This window comes from Salvelinus sp. IW2-2015, unplaced genomic scaffold (genome assembly GCF_002910315.2).
Source record: "Salvelinus sp. IW2-2015 unplaced genomic scaffold, ASM291031v2 Un_scaffold5551, whole genome shotgun sequence".
Classification (NCBI taxonomy): Eukaryota; Metazoa; Chordata; class Actinopteri; order Salmoniformes; family Salmonidae; genus Salvelinus; species Salvelinus sp. IW2-2015.
Window position 1 is genome coordinate 34,290 of NW_019946816.1, and position 18,892 is coordinate 53,181.

General features: G+C 42.3%; 2 protein-coding genes and 1 long non-coding RNA gene across 3 annotated transcripts in view; 1 reads left to right on the forward strand and 2 right to left on the reverse strand.

The window, feature by feature from the left end:
- Positions 1 to 8,950, reverse strand: part of txlng (taxilin gamma) — a 22,639-nt gene extending 13,689 nt beyond the window's left edge. Inside the window, 8 exon segments of the mRNA XM_070442022.1 lie at positions 2,699 to 2,773; positions 3,414 to 3,533; positions 5,270 to 5,464; positions 5,929 to 5,967; positions 5,970 to 6,101; positions 6,943 to 7,034; positions 7,196 to 7,466; positions 8,850 to 8,950. Of these exon segments, the coding sequence (XP_070298123.1) occupies positions 2,699 to 2,773; positions 3,414 to 3,533; positions 5,270 to 5,464; positions 5,929 to 5,967; positions 5,970 to 6,101; positions 6,943 to 7,034; positions 7,196 to 7,451 (909 nt within the window). The 5' untranslated portion in view covers positions 7,452 to 7,466; positions 8,850 to 8,950.
- Positions 8,951 to 9,057: 107 nt separating this feature from the next.
- On the reverse strand, positions 9,058 to 12,636 carry syap1 (synapse associated protein 1). Its single transcript, XM_024144610.2, has 7 exons — positions 12,626 to 12,636; positions 11,917 to 11,938; positions 11,617 to 11,756; positions 11,138 to 11,289; positions 10,901 to 10,962; positions 10,597 to 10,750; positions 9,058 to 9,637 (listed from the first exon to the last, which is right to left on the reverse strand). Exons 1-7 carry the CDS (start codon positions 12,634 to 12,636, stop codon positions 9,510 to 9,512), a joined length of 669 nt encoding a protein of 222 aa, XP_024000378.2. The 3' UTR covers positions 9,058 to 9,509.
- Positions 12,637 to 12,913: 277 nt separating this feature from the next.
- Positions 12,914 to 18,892, forward strand: LOC112078333 (uncharacterized). The gene is made up of 4 exons (XR_002895656.2): positions 12,914 to 14,377; positions 14,552 to 14,669; positions 14,826 to 14,894; positions 18,836 to 18,892. It is a non-coding gene; the product is annotated as an uncharacterized lncRNA (long non-coding RNA).

Consider the following 18,892-nt stretch of genomic DNA (forward strand, 5'->3'; position numbering starts at 1 on the left):
AAATTTATTTCAATCAGTTGTCTTACCTAAGTGGACAGTTTGATTTCACAGAAGTGTGATTGACTGTGGAGTTACATTTCGGTTGTTTAAGTGTTCCGCTTTATTTTTTGTGAGCAGTCACCCTCCACACGAACATACAGTCACCCTCTCCATATATATACAATTACATAGTCAACCCTCCATAATATACACATCTAACATAGTCACACAGTCCATATATACAACACATTAACATACAGTCACCCTCCAGTATATACACACATTTAACATACATCACCCTCCATATATGACACACAGTCACCTTCCATATATATCACACACGACACAACACCACACACCCAAACCATACAGTCACCCTCCATATATACTCACACACTTAACATTAGTCACCCTCCATATATACACAACGGAACATACAGTCACCCTCGCGATATATACACACATTAACAGTACAGTCACCCTCCACATATGTACATCACGCACTCTCAACATATATCAGTCACACCATCCATTACATTATCATCACACATAACAGTCACAGCACTCCGCACTCCATATCACTTATACACACAATTAACATAGTCACCCTTCCACATATACACACATTAACATACAGTCACCCTCAATTATATATACACCACACACAACCCACACACACACACACACACCACACACACACACACCAACAACAGTCACCCCTCACATGAACACAGATATATATATATACACAACACACACATTTAATCATAGTCAACCTCCATATATTTACACATTAACATACAGTCACACTCCACATATAACATTACCCCATCCATAATATTACTACACACACACAACAGTCACCCTCCACATAACACACAATATACAGTCACCCTCCATATATAAACACACACACAAACATAGTCACCCTCCATATATAACACACACACACATTAACATAAGTCACCCTCCTATATTATACACATTAACATACATCACCCTCCATATACTACACACACATCCACCCTCCATATATCACACACACATTAACATACAGTCACCCTCCACATAAACACACATTAATATACAGTCATCCTCCATATATATACACCATTAATATACAGTCACCCTCAATATATAAAGACAATATACAATCCCCTTCATATACACACACACATTCAGTCACCCTCCAAAAACACACATTCACATACAGTCACCCTCCATATATATATATACACACACACACACATTACACGTACAGGTAAGTCGGAAGTTTACATACACTTAGTTGGAGTCATTAAAACTGTTTTTTCAACCACTCCACAAATTTCTTGTGAACAAACTATAGTTTTGGCAAGTCGGTTAGACATCTATTTTGTGCATGACAAGTCATTTTTTCAACAATTGTTTACAGACAGATTATTTCACTTATAATTCACTGTATCACAATTCCAGTGGCAGAAGTTTACATAACAGTTGACTGTGCCTTTAAACAGCTTGGAAAATTCCAGAAAATGTCATGGCTTGTTAAGCTTCTGATAGGGCTAACTGACATCATGAGTCAATTGGAGGTGTACCTGTGGATGTATTTCAAGGCCTACCTTCAAACTCAGTGCCTCTTTGCTTGACATCATGGGAAAATCAAAAAAATCAGCCAAGACCTCAGAAAAGTCTGGTTCATCCTTGGGAACAATTTCCAAACGCTGAAGGTACCACGTTCATCTGTACAAAAAAAATGTACGCAAGTATAAACACCATGGGACCAGGCAGCCGTCATACCGCTCAGGAAGGAGAATGTTCTGTCTCCTAGAGATGAACGTACTTTGGTGCGAAAAGTGCAAATCAATCCAGAGCAGCAAAGGAGAACCACCCATCCCCGAGAACACCATCCCAATCGTGAAGCATGGGTGGCAGCATCATGTTGTGGGTGCTTTGCTGCAGGAGGGACTGGTGCACTTCACAAAATAGATGGAATCATGGAGGGAAAACTATGTGTATATATTGAAGCAACATCTCAAGACATCAGTCAGGAAGTTAAAGCTTGGTCGCAAATGGGTCTTCCAAATGGACAATGACCCAAAGCATACTTCCAATGTTGTGGCAAAATGGCTTAAGGACAACAAAGTCAAGGTATTAGAGTGGCCATCACAAAGCCCTGACCTCAATCCTATAGAAAAATGTGTGGGCAGAACTGAAAAAGCGTGTGCGAGCAAGGAGGCCTACAAACCTGACTCAGTTACCCAGCCTGTTAGGAGGAACGGCAAAATTCACCCAACTTATGTGGGAAGCTTGTGGAAGGCTACCTGAAGCATTTGACCCAAGTAAACAATTTAAAGGCAATGCTTCCAAATACTAATTGAGTGTAATGTAAACTTCTGACCCACTGGGAATGAGATGAAAAAAATGCTGAAATAAATAATTCTCTCTACTATTATTCTGACATTCCACATTCTTAAAATAAAGTGGTGATCCTAACTGACCTAAAACGGGAATTTTTACTAGGATTAAATGTCAGAATTGTGAAAAACGAGTTTAAATGTATTTGGCTAAGGTGTATGTAAACTTCCGACTTAACTGTATATACACATTCACATACAGTCACCATCCATATATATACACACATACAGTCACCATCCATATATATACACACACATTAACATACAGTCACCATCCATATAAACTGACTGGCAGAACAGGGAAGGAAAAGGCAGCTAGTTACCTGCTGTTTGAGCTGAGTCTCCTGTTCCTTCAACAGCTCACACTCATGTCTCCACTCTGTGGCGTCTTTCAGGAGCTGAACAGGAGACGGAAATGGTCACAACTTCTGACAAACAGACAACCAATACAATCAATGAGTCAATGCAAACAGACAACCAATACAATCAATGAGTCAATGCAAACAGACAACCAATACATACAATGAGTCAATGCAACAGACAACCAAACAATCAGACAACCAATACAATCAATGAGTCAATGCAAACAGACACCAATACAATCAGACAACCAATACAATCAATGAGTCAATGCAAACAGACAACCAATACAATCAATGAGTCAATGCAAACAGACAACCAATACAATCAATGAGTCAATGCAAACAGACAACCAATACAATCAGACAACCAATACAATCAATGAGTAAATGCAATCAGACAACAATACAATCCGACAACCCAATACAATCAATGAGTCAATGCAAACAGACAACCAATACAATCAATGAGTCAATGCAAACAGACAACCGTCACTCACTTCCAGTTATACAGAGAAAACAAATTGTGTCCTGGGTTGTGTTCATTAGGCACCTGCACATCATTTTAAGTTGCAATTGAAAACTGTTTTCAGTTTGTGCCCTATGGAACACAGCCCTCCAGTTAATTGTAGCTAGCTAGAGCATGATCAGAATAATAACACATGGCAGTGGGACTCACAAAGTCTCTCTCTCTCTGCTGCTTCCCCTCCAACTCTCTCATCAGCTCAGCTGTCCTCTGGAGCTTGGCATCCACCAACTGCTGCTGCTTCTCCTTGTGCTTGAACACCTTGTCAATGGGCTGGGAACAGACAGACAGGACACCTTGTCAATTGTGCTGGGAACAGACAGACAGGACAGGACACCTTGTCAATGTGCTGGGACAGACAGACAGGACAGGACACCTTGTCAATGTGCTGGGAACAGACAGACAGGACAGGACACCCCTGTCAATGTGCTGGGAACAGACAGACAGGACAGGACACCTTGTCAATGTGCTGGGACAGACAGACAGGACAGAACACCTGGTCAATGTGCTGGGAACAGACAGACAGACAGGACAGGACACCTTGTCAATGTGCTGGGACGACAGACAGACAGAACACCATGTCAATGTGCTGGGAACAGACAGACAGACAGACAAGAGATAAAGCTAGATGGAACTTTCTCCATGCGTCAGATGTCCAGAGGCGGAGCCTCCTGGGTGGTGCAGTGGTCTAGGCCACTGCATCGCAGCGCTAGCTGTGCCACCAGAGACTCTGGGTTCGCGCCCAGGCTCTGTCGCAGCCGCCGCGACCGGGAGGTTCGTCGGGCGACGCACAATTGCCTAGCGTCGTCCGGGTTAGGGAGGGTTTGGCCGGTAGGGATATCCTTGTCTCATCGCGCTCCAGCGACTCCCGGGCCGGGCGCAGTGCGCGCTAACCAAGGTCGCCAGGTGCACGGTGTTTCCTCCGACACATTGGTGCGGCTGGCTTCCGGGTTGGAGGCGCCGCTGTGTTAAGAAGCAGTGCGGCTTGGTTGGGTTGTGTTTCGGAGGACGCATGGCTTTCGACCTTCGTCTCTCCCGAGCCCGTACGGGAGTTGTAGCGATGAGACAAGATAGTAACTACTAACAATTGGATACCACGAAATTGGGAGAAAAAGGGGGTAAAAAAAAAATATTATTTAAAAAATATTAATCAAAAAACAAAGAGATTTCCAGAGGCTCTTAAATGCATTTAACATGCTGAAAAAAAACCTAGTAAAAAAGATCCATCGGGGCAATTCCAAACTAAATCCCACTCCCTTGGAGTAATCGTCTAATCAAAGTACCAATCAGACTGCTGCTACATGTTGTAGGTCCTGCCATAGGCACCTGACTAAAGATCCATCGGGGCAATTCCAAACTAAATCCCACTCCCATGGAGTAATCCTCTAATCAAAGTACCAATCAGACTGCTCCTACATGTTGTAGGTCCTGCCATAGGCACCTGACTAAAGATCCATCGGGGCAATTCCAAACTAAATCCCACTCCCTTGGAGTAATCGTCTAATCAAAGTACCAATCAGACTGCTGCTACATGTTGTAGGTCCTGCCATAGGCACCTGACTAAAGATCCATCGGGGCAATTCCAAACTAAATCCCACTCCCGTGGAGTAATCCTCTAATCAAAGTACCAATCAGACTGCTGCTACATGTTGTAGGTCCTGCCATAGGCACCTGACTAAAGATCCATCGGGGCAATTCCAAACTAAATCCCACTCCCTTGGAGTAATCCTCTAATCAAAGTACCAATCAGACTGCTCCTACATGTTGTAGGTCCTGCCATAGGCACCTGACTAAAGATCCATCGGGGCAATTCCAAACTAAATCCCACTCCCATGGAGTAATCCTCTAATCAAAGTACCAATCAGACTGCTCCTACATGTTGTAGGTCCTGCCATAGGCACCTGACTAAAGAGACAGAAGGGGGAGAGAGAAACAGAATGGGAGGAAGAGAGAATGTGTGCATGTGAAAAGACAGAGGGTAGAAAGAGGTACCCGTCCCGTCCTCCTACCTCCTCCCTGAGCTCGTACTGTTTGATGACTTTCTTCAGTTTSTGTGCCAGCTCCATGTTCTCCTGGCGCAGCTTGGAGTTGTGAGAGTTGTGCTGTTCCATCTGCACCTCGATCTGGTTCAGCGTCATCTGGAAGTGAAGGGTGGCCTCCTTACGACGCTCCTCATACTCTCTGGACCGTTGCGTGTTGTCATCCTGACATGGMATACGGCAAAACGTTCAATTCGGCKAAAAAAATGGTAACAGGGATGGGGTCAATTCTGTTTTCAATTCATGAATTCTATTGAAATTTAATTCATGAATAAAAAATATTTTCTATGAAGAGTTTTCACTTCCGGAATTGACTGAATTTTAACCTAAATTGAACCCAACCCTGAAAGGTACTGGTACTCCCTGTATGTAGCTCCATTCTTGTGGATTCTATCATATCCTCGTGTTAGTTACCATTTTATTTTTGCAACTCTGCATCGTTGGGAAAGGTCCGTAAGCAAGCATTTCACTGTAAAGTCTACACCAGTTGTATTCAGAGCATGTGATGAATAAAATGTGATTTGATACAAGCATAGAGATCCTATGATTCTATATGTAGTTCAATGAGTACACGGCTTACAGTAGCCACTAACTGACTTGCTGTGTGACAGACTCTCCTCACTACCTACCTTGAGGGTTTTGTTGTGTCTCTGCAGTTCCCTTACAGAGGGCTCTCCAGCTTGCTGCGTGCCAGGATGGCCTTGCTGTGTTCACTCTGCAGGTGGATCTTCTCTTTGACCATCTGGGACTGCTTCTTCTGCAGCACCTTCACCTGCTTCTGTATACTGCGGCTCTCCTCCAGCTGTCAATCATCAAATCAAATGTATTTATATAGCCCTTCTTACATCAGCTGATATCTCAAAGTGCTGTACAGAAATCCAGCCTAAAACCCCAAACAGCAAGCAATGCAGGGGTAGAAGCACGGTGGCTAGGAAAAACTCCCTAGAAAGGCCAAAACCTAGGAAGAAACCTAGAGAGGAACCAGGCTATGAGGTGGGCCAGTCCTCTTCTGGCTGTGCCGGGTGGAGATTATAACAGAACATGGCCAAGATGTTCAAATGTTCATAAATGACCAGCATGGTCAAATAATAATAATCACAGTAGTTTCGAGGGTGCAGCAAGTCAGCACCTCAGGAGTAAATGTCAGTTGGCTTTTCATAGCCGATCATTAAGAGTATCTCTACCGCTCCTGCGGTCTCTAGAGAGTTGAAAACAGCAGGTCGGGACAGGTAGCACGTCCGGTGAACAGGTCAGGGTTCCATAGCCGCAGGCAGAACAGTTGAAACTGGAGCAATCAATCAATCAAGCTGTCACAGGACACAAAGGCGTAGTAATACTCAAAACACCATTTGAACAGGGATTCAAATGAGACCTGGTTAGTGTTCATTAGGCATGAAATGGAAGAAAACGAAATGAATTGGTGTAATTAGAAATTCCGTTTTGCTTTCCGCTGCAAAATAGTTTTGCTACGGTGTGCCCTAATAAATACAACCCGGGGCATACAAACTCAAAACACAAACAGGGATGAACATGTTAGCTGATCAACTAGCAGTGGCCCACTGCAATTTATGAAATACTGTTAAGTCTTACATGAAAATAATCCCTTAAAGCAGCATAGACATGTGGAGCCTTCCAACTCTTACCGAATCAGCATACTTCTTGCACAAAGCGGCCAGCTTCTCCTCTGGGGAGGCTAGTGTGGTCAGGGCTTGCATCAGTAGGAGAACCTCTTTTCCTGTTACAAAACAACACAAGTGAAGAGATCAGCCACTTGTCATCGTTGAAGAGGAAGGGACATTCCAATAACTTGGCTAAAATCACCATACAGCATGCAGTGGTTTCCATATATTACCTCACACGCTTTAGACAGGCAACAACAGTCTCGTGTTAACCTACCCAATCCCTTTTGGTCCTTGATCTTGCCACCACCACCGCCTGGGTCCAGCTCAGCATTGTTGGGGTCCAGGGGGCAGTCCTCTCTCCCTGGAGTCTCCCCTCTCACCTCCTCACTGCAGCAACTACTGACCAGCTCAAACAGCCCCAGGTGCTCCTGGCTACCTGGGCTGTCCAGCTCTGGAGGGGAGCTGCTGCCAGATCCCCCCACTAGCCCCCGAGTCGCCACCTCCATTCCACAGAACCCTGTGGCCTCCATGATATTGGTCCCAAACTGGAAAAGAGGAAAAGTTAACTCAGTGAAATAGCGGTGGTCTATCCACCTGACTATTTGAGTACACCTGACCATGTGGAGAAGCATTGATTCAATTTGTTAACAGAACGGTTCATACTTGATCATTCACTGATCTTGTCAGTGGTGTGTAACTTATTCAATAGCTTCAACAACACTTGTAAACATTGATAGTAATGAGAGAGCAAGTTAAGCAACCAAGCAAGTTAGCAACCACATGCTGTCCTCCATTTTACATCTCTGGTCCGGACTCACTCTACCAACTCTAGCAGGGCAAGACAGGTCCTCACCCTTAACTCTGATCTGGCCAAGGGTCACGAAGTTCAGATCATTCTAATAACTAGGGTAGCATTGGCAGTAYTGGTAACTATAGTTATTAATATATTAATGAAACACTGGACCACAGTTCCCTCAACAATCAAGAAGGGATTGAATCCTTAAAGAAGATAGCTGAGGATTACCACGTGCTAGACCTAACAGCACCAACAGAAGGACTCGCCATGTAAATCAGCACAGGAACCCCTCAATTCCCTTGATTTAGTTAACTGCCTAAATAACCCGGACACTGAAGATAAAATAATTATCCGACTGAACACAAGTGAAGGATGTAGCCTAAACACCGCTGTTGCAGTTACACTCGTACGTTAGTTCAATCAATTTGAAGACACCAAAACAAGTAAACTTGCCACACAGTGGTGGCAAGAGAACTAGCTACCTAACGTTGGCTAGTTTTGATGTATTATTAGCAGGCACTAGCTAGCCAATTAGTGTTAGCAAATAACCTCCAAACTATTTCAAGTGACTTTACCTACCTAGCTAATAGCTATTCTGAAAGTAAAACATTGCGCCATGTATCAGCTACGCTAACGCTAAATGGATGTAGCTAGCGAGCCACATATCTAAATAATCTAGTTAGCATAGCTATAACGTTAGTCACAGTAACCTTTGGTACGCTAGGCTAGCTAGCTTTGACACGAGCTAGCTGTAGGTTAGCCTGTTAGCTGAGTAACAAATCCAACGTTGACATTCAACTCAACAAKAATTGTGGACTAAAGTGTTACTATCAAGTATTGYTTGATGTATGGATTATTGAACGRAGTATAGAAAGCAAATACCARCWAGCAATWATTAGCAAACTGTTTGMGTTTGGCAGGTGCGTGAGTCCACACTGTGCTAACTTATGCTATGCTAACAACCTGTCACTGGCAAACTATGCTATGGACTTCCTTAGTAAATAAAACATGTTTTAACACTTGGCGTTCTCTTTTGTTTGACTGTAACATGTTACAATCATTTACAAATTCAGACATAATTTGTGTAGGGTCAGTGAAACACAGAAAAGGGCGTAAAAGTACAACACTGTACCTGTTTGTTTTTACTGTTTAAATCGACCCTGTCTCTGGCATCGGAGTGTGTCGCTATGATGTGACGCAATATATAATGACGGGGAGGGGCTGCTTGACCCTATTGTCATGTTGCATAAACAAGACCAAAACAAAACCCTTCCCTATACAGCCCTTAAGATATAACAATCTGTCTGTATTTTTCATTATGAAAATACATTTAGACAATAGGAAAGAAGTATATTTATTAGGGAAAAACTGAAGACAGGATTTGAGTAGCACAGAAACAAGTATTTTTTGGATAGATGTACACATCCCAACTGTGAAAGAATTCCAGAAAAAGAAAATAACAGAATAGAGAAAAAATAACAATATGCAATATGTCAGTTGCCTCCTCGCCCATAAACGTTCACAGCTAAAATGTCAGCCAGCCACTAAACTGTACAGACAGAAAATGTATATTATACAGTATTTCAACACCTGACCACCACCAGATCAGAATATACCCCATAGATGTTCCCATTCTAGAGTGTGCTGAAACAAACAGTTTATGGTTTGTATGCAGCGGTTCCCTTCATTTCTATACCATTCTATTTCTATGGTCTAGACTAAGACACTGTCATGGTTTCTGATCCTTCATGGTGCTCTCTCTCATATCAGAGATACTAGACTGAACATCACTCTACTCGTCCGACTGAAGCATCTTCTCGATCTCTTTATCCCAGTTGTCATCTTTGTTGTCTGCCTCCGTCACTACCTCATACTCCTGTAACTCTGCCTGGAGTTCCTTCTCCCAGTCCGCTGCCTCATCTGAACAAATAACAGCATTATGAGAGCAATGCTACAGACTGAAGAGAAATAAACTAAACATGTCATTCACTCTCCTCTAATGCAACATCCAGCTCTACCACCTGAGCCATTATATATTAAATCTAAGCCCTTTCCAGGTTCCAGTGAAATCAACCAATAGAACTCTGGATTTCTTGCTGGTTGTTTGTTACTCTAGATAAGATCTAATAGTTCTAGAACTGTCCCTCTGGAGTTCTTGCTGTTGTTTGTTACTCTAGATAAGATCTAATAGTTCTAGAACTGTCCTCTGGAGTTCTTGCTGGCTGTTTGTTACTCTAGATATGATCTAATAGTTCTAGAACTGACCCTCTGGAGTTCTTGCTGGTTGTTTGTTACTCTAGATAAGATCTAATAGTTCTAGAACTCCCTCTGGAGTTCTTGCTGGTTGTGTACTCTAGATATGATCTAATAGTTCTAGAACTAGCCCTCTGGAGTTCTTGCTGGTTGCTTGTTACTCTAGATATGATCTAATAGTTCTAGAACTGTCCCTCTGGAGTTCTTGCTGGTTGTTTGTTACTCTAGATATGATCTAATAGTTCTAGAACTAGCCCTCTGGAGTTCTTGCTGGTTGTTTGTTACTCTAGATATGATCTAATAGTTCTAGAACTGACCCTCTGGAGTTCTTGCGGTGTGTTTGTTACTCTAGATATGATCTAATAGTTCTAGAACTGTCCCTCTTGAGTTCTTGCTGGTTGTTTGTTACTCTAGATAGATCTAATAGTTCTAGAACTGTCCCTCTGGAGTTCTTGCTGGTTGTTTGTTACTCTAGATAAGATCTAATAGTTCTAGAACTGTCCCTCTGGAGTTCTTGCTGGTTGTTTGTTACTCTAGATAAGATCTAATAGTTCTAGAACTGTCCCTCTGGAGTTCTTGCTGGTTGTTTGTTACTCTAGATATGATCTAATAGTTCTAGAACTGACCCTCTGGAGTTGCAGCGTCCTCCTTCTTGTCCAGCACCAGCTGTTCCATCTCTTTCCTCAGGTCTTCATGGTCGATGTTACAGGAGTCAAAGGCATCGCTCACAAACTCGGAGACCCCAGGGCTGGTGGAGATCTCATTCTCCTCTTCCTCCTGCTGTTTAACAACATTAAAAGAGAATCCAGACCCTTTCATACATTTGACTTGATATTTACACAGTATTTCAGTGGTCTATATATATATAGACGTACACAGAATTATTCAAAGGGACTGACTTTTCTTCAGAAAAACAAAACATTGACTCACCTCTCCACTCTTCGGAATGTCACTAATGGATACTGGAGGTGTTTTTGGTCTGATGGTATTTTCTGCATGATAACAACAACAATAACATGAAACAGAAGTTAGGCTCTAAACTGTTGCTTGACAGTAGTTCACCAATTGCTCTGCTTTGCACATAACACCAATGCAGTGTTTTTAGGTAGGGACTTGTCAGGATCACACAAAGTGAATTCRGACCAACCATAGAACAGAWTAGAGTACCTGTGAGGCTGACACCCTCCGGGCTGATGGTCTTCTGCTCCTCTCTGTTGTCTACAGCCTGCTGCTGTGCTGCCAGGGCAGTGAGCTGGGCCGACTGCTTTATCAGGGACACACGGTAGAAGTAGTTCCTCCAGAACACATCCTCCTTCACTCTAAACAGACAGAGCATTCAATATGTAAGTAACATACACATATACTTAAGGGTTCATCTATAAGTTGATATGAATGGAAACACATGTGTACAGTTCTTCCAATTTCAATGGCTGGTCAACGCTTTGTGAACCAGTCCGATTGAGCGACAGCTCCCCATTCTTTTTCACTTGAACGCAGCAATCTGGCTGGTTCTAAGAGGCTTATCAATGGACAGGACTGGCTTCAACCAACATTAGCCAACAGGCCAACTTTATGCCTGCAATCTGTATCTGTAAATAACTCTGGGTTGAAGTGCAATAATGGATTTGTAATGGCTGTCTGCTGACTGTTTGGGGACCAGGTCGAAGCGCATCCTGTTCAGTAGCTCATCTTCCTGCAGCATCACCATGGCGATAGGATACATCTGCTCAGAGTCGAACTGGAACTGAACTCCAGCTGGTGGGTCTCTCAGGAAGTTCCTCCTGTCCTGGAATAACAGATCAATAAAGTTGTGTTGAATTTAAATCAAATTGAAAAAGGTACAATCGACACAATGCACTCCGACAGTGATGAGATCCAAGTGATGGAATCAAATCACAAACTGTAAGTGCACTATGTGGACAGACAATGTTAGAAATGCTACTAACAGCGGACAAAGCCAGGACATCCCTTGGTCATTCCCTACTGCCTCTGACCTGGAGGACTCACTAAACAGAGAACATCCCTGGTCATCCCTAACTGCCTCTGATCTGGGGACTCACAACTAAATATCAGATGATCTAATATATATTTTTAATGGTTTGTCTGCTTTGCTTAGTATATAGGAATTTGAAATGAATTATACTTTTAATACTTAAGGATATTTTAGAAATTCATTTACTTTTTAATACTTAAGTATATTTAAACCAAATAGTTTCTAGACCTTTACTCAAGTGGATTTTTACTGGGTGACTTTCACTTTTAATTTGAGTAATTTTCTATTAGGTATCTTTACTCTTTACTAAAGTATGACAATTTGAGTACTTTTTCCACCACTGGGGAGGGGGCTGGCAGACAGACACTGAACAGAAAAGTGAAAAAGGCTAGTGACCAAGCAGTATCTATCTAGCTAGCTACTGAATGACTAAGAGTGTTTTTGGCCTGACTGCTGACGAGCTAGGAACTGGCTAGCTAACGGTCAATCTATTACACACCAAGTACAGTAGCTAGCTCCTTTTACATCGTTCTAAACAGTAAACTGCTTGTCAAATAATATATTATTCATGTGTATTCACTTCGGATCTTACCCCACACTGTTGTTACGTTACAAATGTAAATTTAGATGCGTGACATCGCCGGTTGGAATCTTAAACACACACTTGAGACATGTCGCGTTCTAAACAACTGGGAATGGGACCATTGAGCCACAGATAGAACAATGAGACAGATATTCCACCGGATGTGTAAATGTGAAGCATCCGCCTGGGCGTTTCACTGGGAGTGAACGCCAATTTGGTAGTGAGTGGGTAGGAGAGGAAGCCAGTGGCCGCGCAGTGGAGAAGATGGAAACTCGATGGATTTTGGCCGAGATTCTGCACATTTTCTCAATCGACTAAACATTTGATCTCAATACATTTTCTGTTCCCAAAATTAGAATCTGTTACGAATAGAGTGGACAAGTTTTTGTAGACTTTACCTCTGCCAAAGTTGTAAAAACGGCGTTGTTTAGGAGTACGAAGCGAATTGAGTTATTGCAATGCACTTTACAGAGTAGGCGTTCCTTAATGGTATATGCAAATACGTGCTAGAACGCGCCAAATAGATTCTCTCTAGCTCGTGCTTGGCTCTGCCACCACCTTGCTTGTTCTGCCCACTAAGTCATTTGTTCCCGTTTGAAACGACAGGCTGTGGTCCATCTTGTTTTAATTATAATACGATTTTATTTGAGCCGCTCGGACCTCGGAAATCTCCGACGTCAGAGCGTTCAAGCAGAGACATGTTTGAGGAGATGGGAAACCGTATGAACGCCAATGTGTTCGTTGCCATGCGTCGTCAATGGGCCGCGTGATGCATTCTGGGTGATTCTGGATCAAGGAGAGTTCTCGCTTTAAAGAGTGAATGGGAGTTATTGGGCGCTAGCTCAAAAACCCAACATTAGCAGGAATTTGTCAAAAATAAGTATAACATGCAACTATTTTCCAAGATGTGAGATAATTAAACTGTTAATATTAACTTAATATCATATAGCTTTGGAATCATGAATTACGTACTTTTTGAGGAAAATAGGTACGTTTCTCGACTAATACCCTGACGATTAGCCCAGCAACCGTGTGACGCAGTATGACAACGTGACGCAAATTGGTTGATTCATTGACAATGGAATTCCTATCTCATCCTTTCTCTAATATCTCTGTTAAGACAACGGCGAACTCGAGAAAAAAAACAAGCCCGACCTGAAGATCACTGACTTCTTGATTTGACATCGTTTTTTCCGAGTTCCCAGTTTTGTTGAAAGCACAATACTTCTCATTTGTTTCGTATCACTGTCTAACTAACCAATGAAAAGGACATCACTGTCACCTGTTGGTGTGGAATGAGAAATAGTGAATAAAGATACAAAAAATACAGTGGGACAGCTTGGAGAATTCTCTGGCAAGCGGTCCATTTTTTCTTCTTAAACAACACACTGTTGTTCGAATCCAACATTTGATCTGATAGCATCTATCGTTTTGTAACAATATCGCTAACATTTCCAGATGTAACAGCAGGCGGCAGTAATGCGCTGGTTTTGTATTTATTGTGAAAAAGAACAAGAATAGCACCGCTTCCTGGTGACGTAAACACAGAACCATGAAGGTACAATTATAAGCACTTAGTTTACAATCGATTTCTACATAGCTACACCCGAAAGACATCGGCGAAATGTTCAAAGGGGGGGAACGTGGCTGGGTATAGAGAACACATTCGACGACAGAGGAGAGCGAAGTGCTGACGTTGCTGTGGAGGAGAAAATTGTTCAAGACCAAAATGAAGTAAACAAACAACACGAACCTCCAGCAACAGAAGAACTGGGGCAGGAGGACGGAGACACCGTCCAACTCATCTTCTCAGCAGCTAAAGGATTCGGTGGTAAGGAAGATTATAGATGGTTTTAATTTATATTCATGTGAAAAGTGATAACAGACTAAAATGATTATGTAGGCCTAAGAACAACAATACATTGTTTGCCTGCCAAAACTTGCCATCAATGCCATCTGAAGCTGAGAAAGTGATCCAGGTTTTATATCCCTGTTACATATACAGGCTTAATATTCAACTTTGCAGCAATGCCACCAAGAAGATCTCCAACTCTGTGGCAGAGACTGCACCACACCATCAAGAAGAGCGTGGAAGAAGGGAACATAGATGGAATTTTGACAAGGTGCATGGCATGCTAAACTTTCCTGAATTCTGTTTGACAAGGAGGATGTTTAGTGTTGCTATATAACACCCTCTCTGGTGTGAGCTCAAAACCGCGATTCTTGAAGCTTTGAGGTTTTGCTTGTAACATTCACATGCCTGTGTTTCTGTTTTCCAGACTATTTTGGGGGATTTCAAAAAAAGAACAGGACAAATTTGTCCAAGAAAAGAAAAGCTAAGAAATCAGGTCAGTGTGGAGACATAACATCATACCCACTTGAGATTAGCTGACCTTCCACTCCTTGTACTCTGTGTCCTCAAATCAACATTTGTCACGTGCACAGCAAGGTTATTATTGTTTAGTGTTTTTATATTAGTTTTCTATTTCTATTCATTTTCAGATTTGTATTTGACTTCGTTTATTTTGTTAGTTTTCAGATCACTTGATTTTTTTTTATTTGGTTAACGTTTTATGAAAATATTTCTATTTTGGTTTTCATATTATTTTCGTTTTAGTGTTAGGGACAGACAGTAGTCTTTGTGTTGTTGTTTTGTTTTTGGGGGATGTCACTTCCTGCCACATAATAGGTTTAAAGGAAGACTCGGCGAGATGACGTAGATCAGTGTTCCCAAAGTCCCGTACCCTTCAAACATTCAACCTCCAGCTGCGTACCCCTCTAGCACCAGGGTCAGCGCACTCTCAATGTTGTTTTTTGCCATCATTTGTAAGCCTGCCACACACACACTATACGATACATTTATTAAACATAAGAATGGGTGTGAGTGAGTTTGTCACAACCGGCTCGTGGGAAGTGACAAAGAGCTCTTATAGGACCAGGGCACAAATAATAAAAATCAATAATTTTGCTCTTTATTTAACCATCTTACATATAAAACCTTATTTGTTTCTCGAAATTGTGAATAACTCACCACAGGTTAATGAGAAGGGTGTGCTTGAAAGGATGCACATAACTCTGCAATGTTGGTTGTATTGGAGAGAGTCTCAGTCTTAAATCATTTTCAACACAAAGTCTGTGCCAGTATTTAGTTTTCATGCTAGTGAGGCCCAATGATCCACTCTCACATAGGTACGTGGTTGCAAAAGCATAACAGCACGATTTGCCAAGGCAGGATACTCTGAGCGCAGCCCAATCCAGAAATGTGGCAGTGGCTTCTGATTTAAATTAAATTTTCACAGAACCGCTTGTTCCAATTTCGATGAGGCTCTTGTTCAGATATCGGTAAGTGGACTGGAGGCAGAGCATGAAAGGGATAACGAATCCAGTTGTTTGTGTCATCCGTTTCAGGAAAGTACCTGCGTAATTGCACACCCAACTCAGGTGCTTCGCTATTTAACATTGTCCGTAAGCTTGAGTTCATTTGCACACAAAAAATCATACAATGATGGAAAGACCTGTGTGTTGTCCTTGTTAATGCAGACAGAGAAGAGCTCCAACTTCTTAATCATAGCCTCAATTTTGTCCCGCACATTGAATATAATTGCAGAAAGTCCCTGTATCCTAGATTCAGATCATTCAGGTGAGAAAAACATCACCCAGATTGGCCAGTCGTGTGAGAAACTCGTCATCATGCAAGCGGTCAGACAAGTGAAAATTATGGTCAGTAAAGAAAATTTTAAGCTTTTCTCAAAAAAAAATAAAAAAGTGTCAATACTTTGCCCCTTGATAACTAGCGTATGTTGTAAAAGCGTTGCATGGTCGCTGCCCATATCATTGCATAGTGCAGAAAATCACGAGAGTTCAGGGGCCTTGCTTTAACAAAGTTAACCATTTTCACTGTAGTGTCCAAAACATATTTCAAGCTGGTCAAGCATTCCCTTTGCAGTGTAGCCAGTGCATCGGGAGCACTGCTTGCACGCTCCACTATGTCTCCCTGACACGGCTTTTTGCGCCATCAGTACAGATGCCAACACATCTTGACCACCAAAGTCCACTTGATATCACAAAGCTGTCCAGTACTTTACAAATATCCTCTCCTGTTGTCCTGGTTTCGTGGTTTGCAGAAGAAGATCTTTCCTTAATTGACCCCATAAACGTAATGGACATATACCAGGGGCTGTGCCAGGCCCGCCAGTCTGTTGACTCATCCAGTTGTAACGCATAGAATTCACTGGCTTGTATGCAAAGCAGTAATTGTTTCAAAACATCTCCTGCCATGTCACTGATGTCGTGTGAAACATGTGTTTGTTTGAAGACATTGTCTGTATAGTTTTTTTGGCCTTTCCCCCAGCCATATCCGCAGCAGCAGGAAGAATTAAGTCCTCCACAATAGTATGGGGCTTGCCTGGCCTAGCCACTCGGTAGCTCACCATATAAGACGCTTCTAGCCCCTTCTTATTAATGATATATGTTGCTTTTATACATGTCTTAATTCTCGCTTAAAAAACTCCCGTGGCTTATTTTTTCAAATTGGTCATGTTTGTTTTCTAAATGTCTGCAAGAGTGAAGGTTTCATCGAGTTGTGTTTACTGTACGACCCTGCCGCGCGGAAATCGCTCTCCCGCTCGCAGCTTCGGCAAGTGATAGCCCCGGACCTCGGGCTAGAGGTGAGGGTTCGGAACCGCTTTGTTTACATTACTTTGCACATTTAACACACTGTGGCTGAGGAAAGCACTCTCCCAATATAAGTGAACCACAAATCAATGTAGTTATCATCATATTTGCGCCTCTTCGATGGTCCAACGTCCCTGTCTGTTGTTTCGTGCTTCCCGGGTAAGGGGCCAAGTAGCTCTTCGGCTGCTCGTTACGCGTGCTAGCTGGGCTAACAAAACATTTTCGAGCAAACGGAATGAGCAGCAGCTACTTATAGGACAGTTAGTGGAATTCCTGCGAGAGAGTAACGGTTAATGTGATTGGATGTTAATTATTTGACAGTCTACCTGTATTTGACATTGTGTTGTTATTTCGCTGAACACTAACGTTAGATGGTTTAATTTAATTTTTTGGCAGTGAAACGAGGCTACTCAGGCGAGAAAAAAACCTCACCCAAATGTATAGCCCGTTGGAAAAATACATTTGACTGTTTGAAAATGTGAACCAGGTTTTTATTTGGCGTACCCGTTGGGAATGCCTGACGTAGGTCATATGTATCCAACTCATCACATGGAGGGCCGAGTGTCTGCGGGTTTTCGCTCCTCCTTTGTACTTGATTGATGAATTATGGTCACGGATTTAGTAAAAAAACTCCCCTCACCTGGTTGTCTAGGTCTTAATTGAAAGGAAAAAACCAAAAACCAGCAGACACTAGGCCCTCCATGGAATGAGTTTGACACCCCTGACGTAGATGCACAAAGTAAACAGTAGTAGTGGGTCAATTTCTTTCAACAACCAGGAGAGATTGAAGCGAGGTTAAACTTGTCTGCTGTTTTGGTCCCGTAGCTACCAGTTGTAGCAGTGTGAAGCGCAGATACTCTGGGTGCCGTGTGAGAGCAGTCTTCCGTCGTGCTCATTTCAATGGCCGGGTTAGAGCGGATCACTTTTGTCAAGTCATTCTGGGGGGAAATTGTCCGACTTGCGTCTACATGCCTTGTTGTTGGAAAACCACATTAGTGTCTGACTTTTGGCGTCGAAGATGCACCTCCCCCGACTTCACTCCTCGACTTTCGTCTACAGTAATTTGCTTTAGCCTTACCACTCCAGTATGGCTACAGCCATTTAAAGTATAATTTCAGTATAGTTTTAGTTTTCAAACGGGTTGGCTAATTATTTTATTTCAGTTTACTAAATAGTTTTTCATGATTCGTTTTAAACTATAATATAGCACAGGACACAACAGGTGTAAACAGTCAAGTGAAATGCTTACTTAAAGCTCTTTCTCAACAATGCCGTATTCAATATCAAGGTAAAGAAATAGAAAAGTGTCATGCAGAATAGATTCTTAAAGAAAAAAGAGAACAGAACCGATGCAAGTCAGGTCAGGTAATACAATAAATAAAACCCACGGGAGAATGTACTCTACAGGCCAATTACCAGCACCATATCAATGTGCAGGGAATACTGGTGATAATGACACAGAGTAGAAGTTTAGCTAAACAGACTGGCAACCAGACTATCTTGAGATGATATACCAGTAAACATGATCATAGTTCTCCATACATACATACATACATACATACATACATACATACATGGTGGAATTAAAAATGGTTTCTTGTTGTTCCCTTCCCAGACACAGCTGTACCACCATGGGTTGGCTACAGTGAGGAAGAGACCATGCAGCAACAGA

Coding starts and splice junctions, on each gene's coding strand:
- syap1 (XM_024144610.2), bottom strand. Junction 11,290..11,616: donor TTCGACCTGGTCCCCAAACA/GTCAGCAGACAG, acceptor CTGTCTGTTTAG/AGTGAAGGAGGATGTGTTCT. Junction 10,751..10,900: donor ACATTCCGAAGAGTGGAGAG/GTGAGTCAATGT, acceptor GTTGTTAAACAG/CAGGAGGAAGAGGAGAATGA.